General features: G+C 51.2%; 1 protein-coding gene across 10 annotated transcripts in view; it reads right to left on the bottom strand.

Moving 5' to 3' along the window:
- CAMK2G (calcium/calmodulin dependent protein kinase II gamma) overlaps positions 1-15,883 on the bottom strand; it is a 174,066-nt gene that overhangs the window by 73,665 nt on the left and 84,518 nt on the right. For all 10 annotated transcript variants that reach the window (XM_077822052.1, XM_077822049.1, XM_077822050.1 and 7 more), the window contains exons 4-6: positions 4,408-4,462; positions 3,271-3,336; positions 165-237 (exon numbers count right to left, since the gene is read on the bottom strand). In XM_077822052.1, the coding sequence (XP_077678178.1) occupies positions 165-237; positions 3,271-3,336; positions 4,408-4,462 (194 nt within the window). The remainder of the gene's footprint in view (positions 1-164; positions 238-3,270; positions 3,337-4,407; positions 4,463-15,883) is intronic.

Raw genomic sequence — 15,883 nt, forward strand, 5'->3', positions numbered from 1 at the left:
CGCCCTCTGAGGAAACCCCAAGAAGAACACGGGTGGCTTCAGGAACCTTCATGCCCAGCACAAGCAAGAATTCCGACTAGCCAGCAACACAAGATGCAGACATCAGCCACCGAGGTTCCTGCCCATGACACTGACTGCTGTCCCACTCCTGAGTAGTGGAGTACCTTCAAATCCCTGTGCACGATATCATGCTGGTGAATGTGATTCACGCTCTCCAGTATCTGGTGAATACAGTGGCTTCAAGATGAGCAGAGGGAGAAAAAGAGAGAGACACAGGGTTACACACAGTCTCAGCCTCTAACCTCCACTTCCCCACCCTTCCCAGCCATGGCAGGGAGAGTTCAGGGACTCTGGGCCAGGCCCAGCAGTTACCTGCCCCCAAAGGGCTCCTCCAACCCCATCACGCCCACCAGCTGTTGCTGCCGCCGCCAAACTACCACAGCTGGAATTTTGTTGCTTAGCAACAGGGTTTCAAAGACAGCTCAACAGTGGGTTTAGATAGCAGGATCTCACTGCCCCCTCCTACCATCCCACTGACCCCCCCCTTCCCTGTCCACCTCCTTCCCCGCTCCTGGCGTTAGGCACTGTGTTTGTTTCATCAGCTGAGGACATACACCTGCACGTGTGTAAGCAGTAGCTCAGGGTTGGGCTAACAAGGCCAAGCCACAGAAACACTCAGCTAGGCCTGGCCTAAGCTTTCATGAAACAGCAGCCTACTCCATCGAGCTCCAGACGAAGAATCTGGGTGTCTGCCAATTGACACGGCTTTCAGAGCAGCATTTCAAGCACTTTACATACACAATGTGCACGCCCCCCCCCCCCCCCCCGCCCCATGCACGCACCCGCTAGCCGGGCGCCTTTTAAGTACAGATCCCACTTAGGGAGTTAGAAGCTGAAAAACACTCGCTCCCTGCTGAGTGCACCGTGCCGCACTCCCCCAGCCTGCAGAATACCAGTGCCATTCTCGACACTGACACCACAGGGAGAGGAGCAAGACGTTATTTACACTTGGCTTGTCAGAGTCAATGTTACACCCACAGAGTGTGTGCACCAGACACGCGCACACAGCTGAGATTGCTGGAGGAGGCTACTCAGCTAGATAGCGGTTCCCAAGCTCTCCGGCTGGAGCAGATGCAGCAGCATTTACATAGGTGTCATACTGAGAGAGGAAGCCTCTTTGATGTGGAAAGGAGCACAGATTTAAACAGCTCCTGCGGCCAGGCAGTCAGAGCCTGTCTGTGGGAAGTCGGGGTGGTCGGCCTCCCTTGGCAATTCACTCCGGAGAAGCCAGAGCAGGCCGCCCCATTGGGAATAAGCAGATGTTTTTCCAAGTCTCAGAGGCCCAGGCTTTCTTTATGGATCTTACAGATTGGAAATGGGTGAAATGGTGTGTGTGTGGGGGGAAGGTAGTTGCTGCACTGTATATCGTTACCCCACCAGCCCCTCCCACTGGAATTGGCAGCACAAACCACTGGGTCAGATTCTGTGAATATCTCCCTGCTCCCAAAACAAAAAAAAAAATGTATAATTAGAACAGAGCCAAGCCTGAGTGAGAGACTTTCTGGCCAAAAATGGCAAAAGTGCGAGGTGTCCCAGGCGAGCCAAGCGAGGCGGATTGGCACGAACCTTGCTCTCCCAGCCTGCTCTGGAATTCAGCTCAGCTTGGCGTGCGGCTAGAAAGGGAGGGCTTTGTACTTGTTCAGCAAACGCTGGGCTCTGTGGGCATGGTTCAATCAGCCCAGCTTGAATTGGAGAGGACAAGAGGGCGTTGCATAGGCACAGACAAGAAGCAGCGCCACATTCTCTCCTCTTCCCTTAACCTAACCAGGGTCCCCCTCCTCTGCCACTAGTGTCCCTCACTACTGCTCCTCATTCCCATCCCCCTCCAGGGCAGGCGGGGACAACCCAATCACCTCCCGCCCCCACTGGACTAAATGGATGAGCCAGGGAACATCACTTGGTCTGGGACAAACACACATGCAACAGCCTCAGAGCTGTTAAACACATCCCAAGGGCTCCTGGATCCTAACATCACCCGCTCCCTCAGAGAGCACCTGCCCTCCTGGACTTCCTTCACCTTCAGCACACAGCTGCCTGTTGCAGCACATCCTGCAGGGGAGAGTCATGTGTAATGCTGCACTTCCAGAGCCAGGGAGCAGGTGGAGGCTCTAACTGAGCCACAGCAGGGGCAAATGAGCACCCAAACATTGCCCTGGAAATGCCTGCAAGGGCCATGCTCTGTTCTTTTACATATGCCACAGAGCAGCTCCAGGAGTGCACATCACACCAGAACTGCCACACCCCGTCACCCCAATCTAGGCACCCCAACGGAGCTCGCTCCTTCTCTGCTGCACACCTGCTATTCCGGTCTCCTGCCAGGCTCTACTCAGCTCCCCCTCCAGCCAAGGGCAGGCAGGGATAGCTTGTAGGGGCAGGACAGGGTTCCATGAAACTTCACCGTAGGCCTCTGCTCCCCCGTTCCTGCCTCCCCCAAACCAGAGCTGAAAAGATCCCGTTTCAAATGCCCCCATTTCTGGAGGCAGACTAGGTATCCAGAGCCCACATCTGGACTGATGAGAAATGGGATACTGTCAGCCAACAATTAAGGGGTGGCCAGAGATGTCAGGAGTGAGCCCAGTTCAGACTCGTTTAGGGAAGCCCAACTCTTTAGGGGTGAAGGTGGGGGAACACAGAGGAGGGACAGGACTTAAGTCCGTTTAAAGTTGAGAACCAAAAGCTTCCCTTCTCATACTGTGCCTTGTGCTTCTAAGCTCCTGTCAGCAGAGGCTGTGAATGCTTTACACACACTGGGACAAGAAGCACACCCATTTTACACATGGGGAAATTGAGGCACAGGTCAGTTGTACAGAACTGCCTAAGGCGAGCATGAGTTCCTGGTAGAGCTGGGATAAGAAGCCAATAGTCCAGGTTTCCAGTCCTCTAATGTGAGTGAAAACAATTCTTCCTCTTGTGCTTTACCCTTCCAAACACACACTGCTGCTCCCACTCCAGCAGCCAGGTCAGACAGACGCCAGCAGCAGGCCCTCCAGAGACAAGCAACGTCTCCAAGGGAGGAGGGCCTAATGCCACACTGAGTCAGCTACACTGAGTCTGTCACAGCTACAGTTGAAAGGCTGCATTAGTATGGGATGCGGAGGAGGGGTTTCCCACATGGGGAGCATTTGTTTTACAACACAGCCATGTGCAGACACGCCATACTGTCTGACATGATTGGCACATAACAGGGAGAGTCTGAGCACAGATTCTTACCTAGCATCAGCTTCACTGTAGTACTCTCTGGCGACAATATCTTCAAAGAGCTCTCCACCAGTGACCCTGGAGGAGACAGACCGAGGGAAGTTAGGAGACTCATGCACAGCGAGGAGGCACAAGGGGTACACACTCGCTCCTGGGGTACCAGGCTGTCCTCTGCCAGCCTGCCTGAATCTTTGCCCGGGATTATCCCGAGGGAGGGCAAGCCAGGGCCAGAAACCTCAGAGCACCAGGTCCTCACTCAGGTCAGGGAGGGCATCGAGAGCATCAAGGGATCATTACCCAAACAGTGGGGCATCTTTGCACTCACATCCACAGTGCTCTGGGTTCCACTTCCCTGGCAAACAAGCATGGTGGGCACCAGCATCTTGAACCACATAACTGAAGCCAGTACAGATGCCATAAACACACTGGGTGCCCTCCCTCCCCTCTGCCTCTCGTATCTGTGGCATGGAAAGGACACCTGTCGCCCTTGGAACCATCGCATCATTCCCTAAAATTAGATAGCAGACACAGGTCAGAAACTGACCTACTACATACCTCTCACCCCTAAATTTGCTGCCAGGCAGTTCCTACATCCATTCCCCCACACACCCTGGACACGCCCCCTCCCCATTCCCCCAGACCTCTCTGTCCTACTTTCTGACCTCTCTCATACAAGGCACCTGCATCATCTATTCCCCTCTCACCTTTCCACACCCACATCTTATACCCCTGTCCACCTCCCTTACATGCAGAGTTCACGCTGCAGAAGAAGCTGGGAAGGCTCAACACTACACACAGAGTCATGCAAGCTTGCACTGTACACCAGCCAACATTTCCAAAGGTGTCAGGTCCAATGAGTCTTTGGCTCTAGGACACACTGATCTTCAGCTCCTTGACCCAGCATGAAACCACCTGTGATTTTGTTGCACAGTGACTATTATCCCTGGAGAGGAGACCAAAACCTTATTTTAGGAGGAGGTTCTTTGTCAGTGGATTATAGCCTTGTTGTCGGGAACTGGGATACAGGTCCTGGTGGGGAAAGGAGGCGGCAGGAAATAGAGGTTCAAGGATCTTTCATTCTGCTCTTAAATCAGCAGCCCACAGCTTTGTCTCAGCCACGAAGCACCAGAGCTAAAGGGAGGCACTTACAGATCAAAGACGAGGTAGTGGAAAGCTTCTTCTGAAATACTGTCATGGAGCCGCACTGTAAAAACACAAGCAAGAAACAAGGGACATTTAACATTTTCCAGATCTGATCCACCCCCCTTGGAAATCCATGACCACATTTCCCCAGTCCCATCCGGCAACCTATTGCTCCCTTCATCCCCTTCACCCTCACTCTGGAATCTAGAACCCTCCCTCCCACCATCCCTTATCCCAAATAATTTATGAGCATCCTTCACTTCCTGCCCCTCTAGCACCGGAACCAATACACTGGTGCTATTGAGGAGCGCATAAAGCAAAGAGTTCAGGGGACTCACCATGGTCCTCAAGATGAGGGATCTCGGTTTTCAAACCTTATGTTTCAGGAATCCAGTTCAGCCAGTTGCTCTCCCTGAAAAATCTGTTCAAACTGTCTGCTAAAGCTGAAATATGCAGTAACCACAATACAAGTCTGCTTTTAAAAGTATCTGTCCTATCAACTAGCCTCAAGAGTGCTTTGCTGAGTCAAAAAGAGTTAACAAAAGAATTACAGTGGGGGAGAGCAATTTCCAGGGGGAGATTTCCACGTGTAATTGGACATGAGAAGGCAAGTTGACGAGAACAGGACAGCTGGCAAGAGCAGCAGAGGAGAAGGCTCTCACTCCACAAGCAGTGAGATCAATGGGAGCAAGTCAAGGGCAGGATCTTACAAACAGCAAAGCACAGCCAGGATTATGGCACGAGAAGGAAAGTCCGTTCGTGACGCTGTGAGACAAAGGTGGGGCCCCAGAGATGCTGCATGTGTGGTAGGGCAGGCACCAGCAGTCTCCATGCACTGGGGTCAGGAGCGGTCACCGACAGGTGCTGCAGTAGTCCAAGCAAGGAGAGAGGTGGAGGGGTGAAAATTCCAGCAGAGCTGGAGTGGAGCCAGCGGCACACAAGGGCAGTGCTGCAGAAGTGGCAACGAACGGGTGTTCAGACCCAGGAGAGTGGGAAGGACAAGGAAATTCAGGATCAAGGATGATGCTAAGGATGTAGACAGTGAAGAGATCTGGGAAGTGAGTCATGGACACACATAAAGGAGCTAGGTTTGTGGTTCACAATGCGTTTCCTGGCCAAGGGCAGCACTTCTGCCTTTGATATGTTTAGATGAAGGAAGTGGAGCATCAGTTGGCCAAGACAGGCAGAGAACATGGACCAGGACATCTCAAAGACATGGACAGTGCGGTGTACATGCCTACGGTTAAAGGGAAGGCAAAGATGGCAGGTGACAAAGGCAGACAGTAGGAAAGAAGGGAGGGCCGAGAATGGAGCTTTGGAAGCACAAGGCAGCATGGGCTGTGGAAAAGCTACCTTCAAAGACAGCCAAAGAGCAGTGTGATAAGTAAGAGTAAAGTCATCACAGGAGGGAACCAGAGATGCCTGCACAGCTAGGAAGATGGAATGGTCCCCAGCATTAAAAGCTGCACAGAAGAAAAGAAGAATGAGCCTTCCCACCAATCCAGGTTGTTAGCCACATAGAGAAGAGCCGTTTCCCTGCTACGACCCCTGGGGATCTCAGATGGAAATCAGCCTGGAGTCTGGTCACTAAAAGGTTACTTAGGAGAGGAGAACCCCTTTCCTAAGCAGTTTGCTGAGGCTGCAAGCTCCGGGAGAGGGTGGCAGCTGGAGCCTCAGGGCCAAGGAAGGTCTGTAAAGAGGAGACTGGACGCTGGCAGGCTGACCAACAATGGCAGTAACGTAACAAGCAACGGTCAGGAGACAGAAGAGGGAAGGCTCCGGAAAGAGCAGGAAAGGAAAGAGACCATGAGGAGGAGTGGGGAATATACTGAAAACTCTCCACCCCTTCAATCCCAGCCCAGTACCGCCCACCGGCCCATGAGTGCCACCGGTGTGTAATGAGTTTGCTTCTCCCTAGCAATGCAACAGCAGAAGCGCTCTTTCAAGGTCCGTCTCCACTGCAAAAAAACAAAGTGTGTTCTTAGCTCAGGTTAGCTAACTCTAGTTAGGACATGAGTGAAGACAAAGAAACTCTACTTTTAGCTCAGGTTCACAGTTCGAGTGGACACCTGCAGAAGACCCGGGGTGAACGTGAGCTGCTAACCAGAGTTAAAAGCAGAGCATTTGCTGTTGCTTTAGCTGGAGTTAGCCAATGCAGTGAGCTAATCCGAAGGAAGAGAACCAGCCAGCCAGACACAGCCTGTCTCACTCTATCCTGGGCATTGCCCACCAAACTGACTCGTACTCTGCAGTCTCGCCATCAGAGCCAGGCTCCTGTTTTGATATTGCTATTAACCTCCACCCTGCCTGATTACTGCTTTGACGTAGAGATTAAATGATTTAGTTTCAACGCAACTCCAATTACCAGAGCCTATCAGCTTAACGACATTATCTCCCCTTCCCGTCACCACTCAGCACGTAACAGGCAAATGTCTCCCCTGCCCTCCAGATAGAGCATGGGGGGTGTTGGTTAGTTAGTTGGTTAAATGGGTCTCTGAATCCCCTCTGCTTAGTTCACCATGACTTTCCATGCATCTTGCAATCTCCAGTTGACCAACTCCCCCTCCTTCCAGCCAGCATATAGCACTCTCCTCCATATCCATGGCCTGCTAGAGAGCAGATGTTGCATACCAGGAGATGGGGTCCTGGCTCTGACCAGTTCCAAACGTGTCCAAGAGAGACCAAAGCAGAGCAGTTTCTCAGCTTCAGACTTCCCTGGGCAAGGGGCAGATACAAAAAAGTTGCAGCAAGAGTGGAGATTTTTCTTGTTCCTAACAAGGTCCCTGGGGTGTCCTGCAGAGGCTGCCAGCCCCATCACCCTTGCCTAGTGCTCTCCTCCCCCACACACTGGGGAGGCCTGACATACCATCTTGGGACAGCTGCGCAGAAACCCCAGGACCTTTCCCTAATTCCTGACGTGGGGTGTGACAGCATCTCAGAGCAGATGGAGGGGGAAATTCACGTATAGCTGCTGGGGGCAGGCAGAGCCAAGAAAAAATTCCAGACATGATATCATAGACGAGAGATGGAAAAGATGGATTGGTGCATCCAGGCCATCCCCCTGCAATGCAGGATTGTTCCCCACACAGCATTCAATGGTGCTTTAATTAGTCAAGCAATGAAGCTTCCATCGCTCCCTTTGAGACAACCGCAAACCTGCAGCTCTTGGCCTCCTACATCGAGCGCAGCAAGCTATCCAAGTGCATGCTCTACAAACAGAGCTTTGAGTCGCATTACTAAGGAACCAGGGCACCCAGGAAATACCGGACTCCTGCAGACTAGTGAATGCCTAGCACTTCCCTGAGGAGTCCATTCTCGCTCCTCACATCATGCTAACAGAGAGGGACAATTACTTTTATTGGCAGATACAGTAGCCACAAAGAGATAATTCAAACCAGGTTCTCTTCCCAACAGGGCTGTTTTAGCCAAAGGCTCTTTTCAAAACAAGGGAGGGGAGGCGGATGGGGGAAGCATGATTGCCTGCATCTTGCAGCTGTAGAGAAACACCACCCTGCCAAGGCTGCATGCTCACAGACTGCCCCATGATTGCATCTCAGGGTATGTCTACACTGGAGCTGTAATTTCCAGCTCAGGCAGACATACCTGTGTAGCTTGGATCAAGCCAGCATGCTAAAAACAAACGCAGACGTGGCAGTGTCAGCAGTGAGGCAGGGTAGCCACACGCCCAAGTACATACCTAGGCTTTCAGATGGGATAGTACTCAGGGCAGCTGGTCCATCCCACTGCTTGCACCATCACGGCTACACTTCGATTTTCCATATGCTCACTCAATCAGAGTTAGCGCGTGCCTGAAATCACACCTCCAGCTCCAGGCTAGACACGCTGCAGCGAGAAAGTCAGAGGTACTGCTCCAGAGACACCTGAGCGGCAGTGACAAGCGGAGGTGAAGCAAGTGAATGAGCCTACCACTGAACCAATTGGGGTGGGGTCGAAAAGAAAACAGGAACGAGGCACTGGGGCATTAACCTGGCTACATAACACAGTAAAGGATCTCACTCACTGGTTCCTAAATACAGTTAGAAGTTTTATCTACAATATAAATTGTACCAGCATTGTAACCAGGTCCCTGGACCGAGTTTGTAGAGTGCACAAGTCCAAGGGTACCTTCAGCAATCTAAATACCATAGGTTAGTGATGCACATATAACCCACAATCAAATGGGCAGGTAACAAATGCCTGGCTACTCTGTTGTCTGCAGCCATACCACCTGGTGCTGCGATCATTCAGATCCAGCAACCTAGGCAGGGCCTGGACAGGTCACTACATGGAGGAGAGCCCTCCAAGGGACATCTAGATGCTCAGATAATTACATCCTACCACCTGAAAGTACCTCTGCAGTATACACTATTCTTCACTTCTGGTCCTGTCTTACAGTGTAACCTTGTGCTATGCTGTTAAACTGCTGCCAGGCACCACTATAGTTAAGGCTGAGACTAGCTTACCGGTTTTTCAAAGTGCTCTAAAATCATCTACATGCTTACTCTGCCTTCAATTGCTCTGTCTCATGGCAATTTGGGGTCATTTCAGCAAACAGTTCCTGCAATACAACCTCCCCTAAAAAAAAAACCAAAAAACACACACACCCAGGACAACCTGATGTTTCTCCCATTTTTAACACATTCCTGGAGCTCAAACTATGGCTTTGTTCCCCCCAAACTGATATCATCTGCTCAGAATTGAGCTCAGATAGCATCTGGTGCCCATTGCTCCTTCAGGGAAGCAAAATTTTTAAGAAGTTTTTCAGGGAAAAGATGATTCTTGGAGAGAGAAGGTGAACGACGAGTACACAGCATTATTAGGGTAATGTGATCATGCCACAGGCTCCTCACCCCTTTCCTGAACACTGGGAGCAAGTACGATCAAAGGAAAGCAAGTAGCTGCCATCTCAAATGTTTGCACGATCAGAGGGGTGGCCAAGCATACAGACACACACCTACTGTTGGGAGTCCTATTTTAAGGGCTGGTGTAAGGTCGACACTGACTAAGACAGGGTCAGGACACTGCTCACTCGAGACCACAATTCACATCAATCACAAAAAAACAAAACCAAATTTCTCCTTTCTACAATAATTCATCCGATTGGCACAAACCAAAGATTCTCACGCCTAATCATTTCACACCTCCCCAGCCTGTAGCTTCTGTGGAACGGGAGGCTGATATCCGACGAAGTGAGTTGTAGCTCACGAAAGCTTATGCTCAAATAAATTTGTTAGTCTCTAAGGTGCCACAAGTCGTCCTTTTTTTTGTGAATTCTAGCTACGCGGTCCTTTTAAACACAAACTGGCTCAGTACTGGGATGCAGCACACAGGTACGGTAGGTGTATCTGCCAGACTGTGTCCTCACTAAGGCACCAGCTGCGTTTAGGGTGGGCTGAGCAGGCACCAGCTGGCTATGCCTGGCTTACACTCAATCACTTCACTCAGCCTGCACAAGCCACTGCCACATGTGACCCTGTCCCTAAAGATTCCCTCTGGACCCTGCACTTGCCCCTGCCTTATAGTTCACTGTCATGCACACGACCCAACAGCTACAAAGCCCCACAGCAATACGCCGTTGGGCTCCTGTTAGCACAACCCACGTGACTCAGCACTGCGATGAACGGTCCTGATGCACTTCTCAAAGCGCAGCATGAGCGCTGCCAGCCTGCTGCAACCAATCCGTGCCACAGCCAACCCTGACACAGCGCAGAGCGACTGGAGCGCATGCAGATGAGAGAGAACAATTCCGTAGGACGCCACACGCTACCTGGACCGAAACACATCCGTAGCAATTCCTCATGTCTGTTTATTATAGGACTACACAGGCTATCCCCCAGGGGCTGTTACAAGCTCCAGGGGGCAGAGTGAGGGTTGTGGGGCAAGGTAGGGCTACACCTTGGCTCTCTATTTCCTGGCTTTTAAGTGCATTCAATGCTTACGAGGTTATGAGGCACCACCAGTCATCCCTAGCTGCATTAACCAAGACTTTGGGCAGTGATTACATACCACTCAAGCTGCTGAACCAGAGGTGCCTTTGCCGCAGTACCCACAGCAGAGCCAATACACTGTAATGGAGATTCCCAGCCCATGTCACGGTAATTGCAGCACAGCAACTCGTTCAAGCAGCCGTAGTGGTACAATCTCAGAAGTACTCCGAGATCTTTTGGAATGAAAAGTGCTGTATAAATATCAGCTGCTCATTCGAATCGGCAGCAGCCTCACCTCTGGGCAGGTTCCAGCCAAGCATTAGGCAGCGTTTGCCTCCCTCAAGGAGTAAGCGATGTCTTGGATTTCTCCCTCCCCCATGACTAGCAGCGGAGATGTACTGGAGTGGTAACTTTACTGAGCTCGGTGGCAAAAGAAAGACACTGCAGGCAAGCAGTCAGCAAGCCGGGAGAAGAGGTGAAATAAAATGAGTTGTGAAAACCTGCCCCACTCCCTCGCCCAAAGTAATGCTCTCACGTTAGCCAGAGGATGCTGAAGCTACAAATACAAATACACATGGCTTAACAGACGGCAAATTGAGCACTATCTGCAACATCGCAACTAACAAGTGAACTGACACAGATGGCTACCACCCACGCCCCATCTCCCCACCTGCTCACCATCCTAACAGCCTGAGAGAGAAACTGTTCCACCACCTCAATAACGGATGGTGTATCGACTCTCCCAGCACAGCTCCCAACATACAACACACCTGTCCAGCCAGGAGCTCATGGTGAACCTGGGGCTGCTGAGGCAGCTTAGCTCCCACTCCAGCTGTTTCCCTAATTATATTAAACACGCAGAATTTGGCTGCAGCTGCTCAGGCTGCTTCCAAAAAGACTTTCCTTTTAATTAAAATTTTGCTATTAAAAAGCATTAAAGTGTGTAATACAAATAATCCTCTGGAAGTCATCTGTTCCAGCAGCTAATGACCGGCTTCGTTAGAGCGGTAACTAACAGGAGCAGGATGGTTAGCTCCTGCTGCTGCTAAGCAGTCCCCTAGGATGATGGCATCTCCCCTCCGCCCCTCCTGGCTCTGACAGAGAGAGGTTACAGGATGCTGTATACGTGACAGCTGGTTGCACACTCTCCAAGCCCCAAACATTTCACACTGACTGAATTTTTAAAGCCCCAGAGAACAGCAATGCATTCCCATCTCAACCCACAGTTCCCCTCAGACAGGACCAAGCCTCTACAGATGCAGCCAAAGGATCGCCACTGAAAGAGCAAAATGAGCTGGGCTAAGTTAGTATGAAAAACTACAAGGAAGATTTCACCATGTGCTTCTTGTAATTCTTATGGCCAGAGAAACCCGTAACAACTCCAGCCTTGGACAGTGAGGGCAAGAGAATGCTATCCCTGCCACGAAGGGACTCCAGAAAGAGAACGTTCTACTGGAAAACAGGGTTCTGTTCTCTGGACACTCCACTGCATCATAATATCCTCCCTCTTAAGCATCTGTTCCCTTTCACAGACACATTTAAAAGTAACAAGAGAAACGTATTTCATTGAATAGAAGTTACATTCGTGACATTTCAGTTTTAGTTAGCCTTTGTTTCCTCTTTTAGTCTTTATTCTGCAACTTCTGTCTTGACAGACTAGAGCCCAACATCTCCCACCTAAACCTGAGGGAACCAGCCAAGTGAGTCTACTTTAGCTGGGACAGTAGCAAACATTCTGGTTAAAGTGCACTCATTCCTTTTCATGACAATTAGCAACAGTTGCCAATTATCCATGTACCAGCTAAGCACAGTACCCTGCAATTTTCAGTGTGAGAGAGTGCACAAGTGTATGTATTTAGAAAAGCTGGACATGCACAAGTCCATGGGGCAATGCATCCAAGGATGCTGAGGCTGATGTGATTGCAGAGTCATTGGCCATTATCTTTGAAAACTCGTGGCGATCGGGTTAGGTCCCAGACTATTGGAAAAAGGCAAATATAGTGCCCATCTTTGAAAAAAGGGAAGAAGGAGAATCTGGGGAACTACAGCCTCACCTCAGTCCCCAGAAAAATCATGGAGCAGTTCCTCAAGGAATCCATTTTGAAGCACTTGGAGGAAAGGAAGGTGATCAGGAACAGTCAACATGAATTCACCAAGGGCAAGTCATGTCTGACCAACCCGATTGCCTTCTATGATGAGATAACTGGCTCTGTGGACATGGGGAAAGCAGTGGACATGATATACCTTGACTTTAGCAAAGCTTTTGATATGGTCTCCTACAGTATTCTTGCCAGAAAGTTAGGCCTTGGCTACACTTGTGCGTGAGCGCAATAAAGTCGCCAAGAGTGCTCTACCTTACTACCCATCCACACTGGCAAGGCACCTAGACTGCTCTGACTCCGTGGCTGGAGCGCTCCTGGTACTCCACCTCCCCGAGAGGAATAACGTTTGTGCCGGTGTGGACACCTAATGTGCTCTGATTGGCCTCTGGAAGTGTCCCACAGTGCCTGTTCTAGCCACTCTGGTCATCACTTTTGAACTCTGATGCCCTGTCCTCAGATGACCAACCATCAGATCCGCCCTTTAAATTCCCTGGGAATTTTGAAAATCCCCTTCCTGTTTGCTATGCCAGGCGTGGAGTGCTATCAGCGAATTTTTCCAGTTGACCATGCCTCCACACGCCAGACGATCCCCAGTATGGAGCAATGGTGAGGTGCTGGACCTCATCAGTGTTTGGGGAGAGGAAGCTGCGCAGTCCCAGCTGCGCTCCAGCCGTAGGAATTACAATACCTTCAGGCACATATCAAGGACCATGACAGAAAGGGACCATGACCAGGACGCTGTGCAGTGCAGGGTTAAAGTGAAGGAGCCTACCGCAAAGCCCGCGAGGCAAACAGCCACTCCAGTGCTGCTCCTGCGACCTGCCGTTTCTCCAAAGAGCTGGATGCGATACTTGGGGGCAACCCCACCTCCAGTCCAACGACCACCATGGACACTTCTGAGCCCAGCACAGCAAGCGGGGAGGAGGAGGAGGAAAACGCGAGCGAGGGTGCTGAGGTGGGGGGAGACACCCCGGAATCCCGAGATGCATGCAGCCAGGAGCTCTTCTCAAGCCAGAAGGAAGGCAGCCAGTCACGGCGTCCAGTGCTTGGGGAAGGACAAACACCAGAGGAGGTTCCCAGTAAGTGGCTTTTTTTTTCAGGAAGGAAGTTCTTTGGTGCGGGCTCTTTGAGCGAGGAGGGTTTGGGGTGCATGCACGCCTAGATGCGGAACAGCACATTTATGTGCTCTATCACATCACGGTAATCGGCGTCGGTGATCTCTTCAAAAGTCTCAGACAGAACATGGGCAAAGCGTCTGCGCAGGTTTACTGGGAGAGCCAACATGGTTCTTGTCCCAGTCAGGCTAACGTGTCCGTGCCACTGTGCTGTGAGGGGCGGGGGAACCATTGCTGCACACAGGCAAGCTGCCGATGGGCCAGGCCGGAAATTGCATTGTAGTAGAAGACCCTCCCTTGCTTCCCCGGTCACCCTCAGCAGCGAGATATCTTCCAGGACGAACTCCTGTGGAGAATGTGGGGACAGTGCAGGTTTCCCCTGCAGCTGTTGGCTCTCCCCAAGGCACAGAAACCCAGAGGAGAGTACATCCACGAAACAGTCAGTCCCCCTGGACCCTGTGCTTACTCACCATTTCTGGGTCTCATGTGGGTTACGTGCGCTCGCTTTGGGACAGGCAAAGTGCGGTTTTGTATGGATTGTGATTGCCCTCCTTAAGTGCTCTGTCTGGTGTGTACAGTGCTTCCTCTGTTAAGTGTTGCATTTTGCCTGTATAGGTGCAACCTTGAGATCTCAGCCGCTGGCGTTATCACCGGCCAACAGACTGAGAGCACTCAGAAAGAGGCCCCGTAAAAGCAAAGAAGACATGCTGCAGGAAGTGATGCGGCAGTCTGTGGAAGAGAATCGAAAGGCACAGAAGTGGAGGCAGAGTGAAAGGAGGATCCGCCAGAAGAATGAGGATCGCCGGCAGCAAAACGCGGTGCTCCGGCAGCAAAGCATGGATCAGCTGATTAGCATAATGTAGCGCCAAGCAGACTCTATCCAGGTGCTCGTCACCATGCAGGCGGAGCACTACCATGCTCACTCCCCCCACAGCCTTTGTCCCAAAACTCTTTCCCTTGTGCCCCCATGTCCCCTCTAACCCACTTTCCCCAACGTCCGGGTTCTTACTGCCCCCAGCTGCCTCCTACACCCCTAACTTCACCATCCAGCCACAAAAACTACAACCCTTACCCACTGCACTCAACCCCCCCTCAACATGCCTTATAGCCATCCTGAAGTGCAGCACTCAGTGCACAGCACTCCAGACAGGATTCCAGAGTATGAAATCAGGACATACTCAAGTCTGTGAGTGAACCGGTTCCCACCCCACCCCCTTGCCATTGTGATATTGCTGTGTTACTTTGTTTTTATTTCAATAAATTAATTTTCTTTTCAATAAATGGAGTTTTTCCACTTTGAAAACATACTTTATTAGTGCATAAAGCAAAATATACCTTAGCCCAGGAAAGCAACAAGCACAACAATTCAGTGTACCAAACACAGCCACTGCACTTAACTCCCGTGCAGAGCAACACACATTACTGGTGGCTTGAAGCCTCAAATTGCTCCCTCAAGGCATCCCTAATCCTTGCAGCCCCATGCTGGGCCCCTCTAATAGCCCTGCTCTCTGGCTGTGCAAATTCAGCCTCCAGGTGTTGAACCTCCGAGGCCCATGCTTGAGTGAAGCTTTCACCCTTCCCTTCACAAATATTATGGATGGTATGGCACGCGGATATAACCGTGGGGATGCTGGGTTCGGCCAGGTCCAGCTTCCCATAAAGAGAGTGCCAGCGGCCCTTCAAATGGGCAAAAGCAAACTCCACAGTCAGTAGGCACCGGCTCAGCCTGTAGTTGAACTGTTCCTGGCTGCTGTCCAGGCTCCCTGTGTAGGGTTTCATGAGCCATGGCATTAAAGGGTAAGCAGGGTCTCCAAGGATCACAATGGGCATTTCGACTTCCCCTACGGTGATCCTCTGGTCTGGGAAAAAAGTCCCGGCTTGCAGCTTCCTGAACAGGCCAGTGTTCCAAAAGATGTGTGCGTCATGCACCTGTACGAGCCAGCCTACGTTAATGTCAATGAAACGCCCACAGTGATCCACAAGCGCCTGGAGAACCATGGAGAAAGACCCCTTTCGGTTAACATACTCTGAGGCTAGGTGGTCTGGTGCCAGAATAGGAATATGCGTCCCATTTATAGCCCCTCCGCAGTTAGGGAAACCCATTTGTTCAAAGCCATCCACAATGTCATGCACGTTAAGCAGAGTCACGGTTCTTCTGAGCAGGATGGCCCTGCAAACTTGCATCAACACAATTCCAAAGGTCGACTTTCCCACTCTAAACTGGTTAGCGACTGATCAGTTGCTGTCTGGAGTTGCCAGCTTCCAGACTGCAATAGCCACCTGCTTCTCCACCGGCAGGGAAGTTCTCAATCTCGTGTCTTGCGCCGTAGGGTGGGAG

This window comes from Eretmochelys imbricata, chromosome 7 (assembly GCF_965152235.1).
Source record: "Eretmochelys imbricata isolate rEreImb1 chromosome 7, rEreImb1.hap1, whole genome shotgun sequence".
NCBI lineage: Eukaryota > Metazoa > Chordata > Testudines > Cheloniidae > Eretmochelys > Eretmochelys imbricata.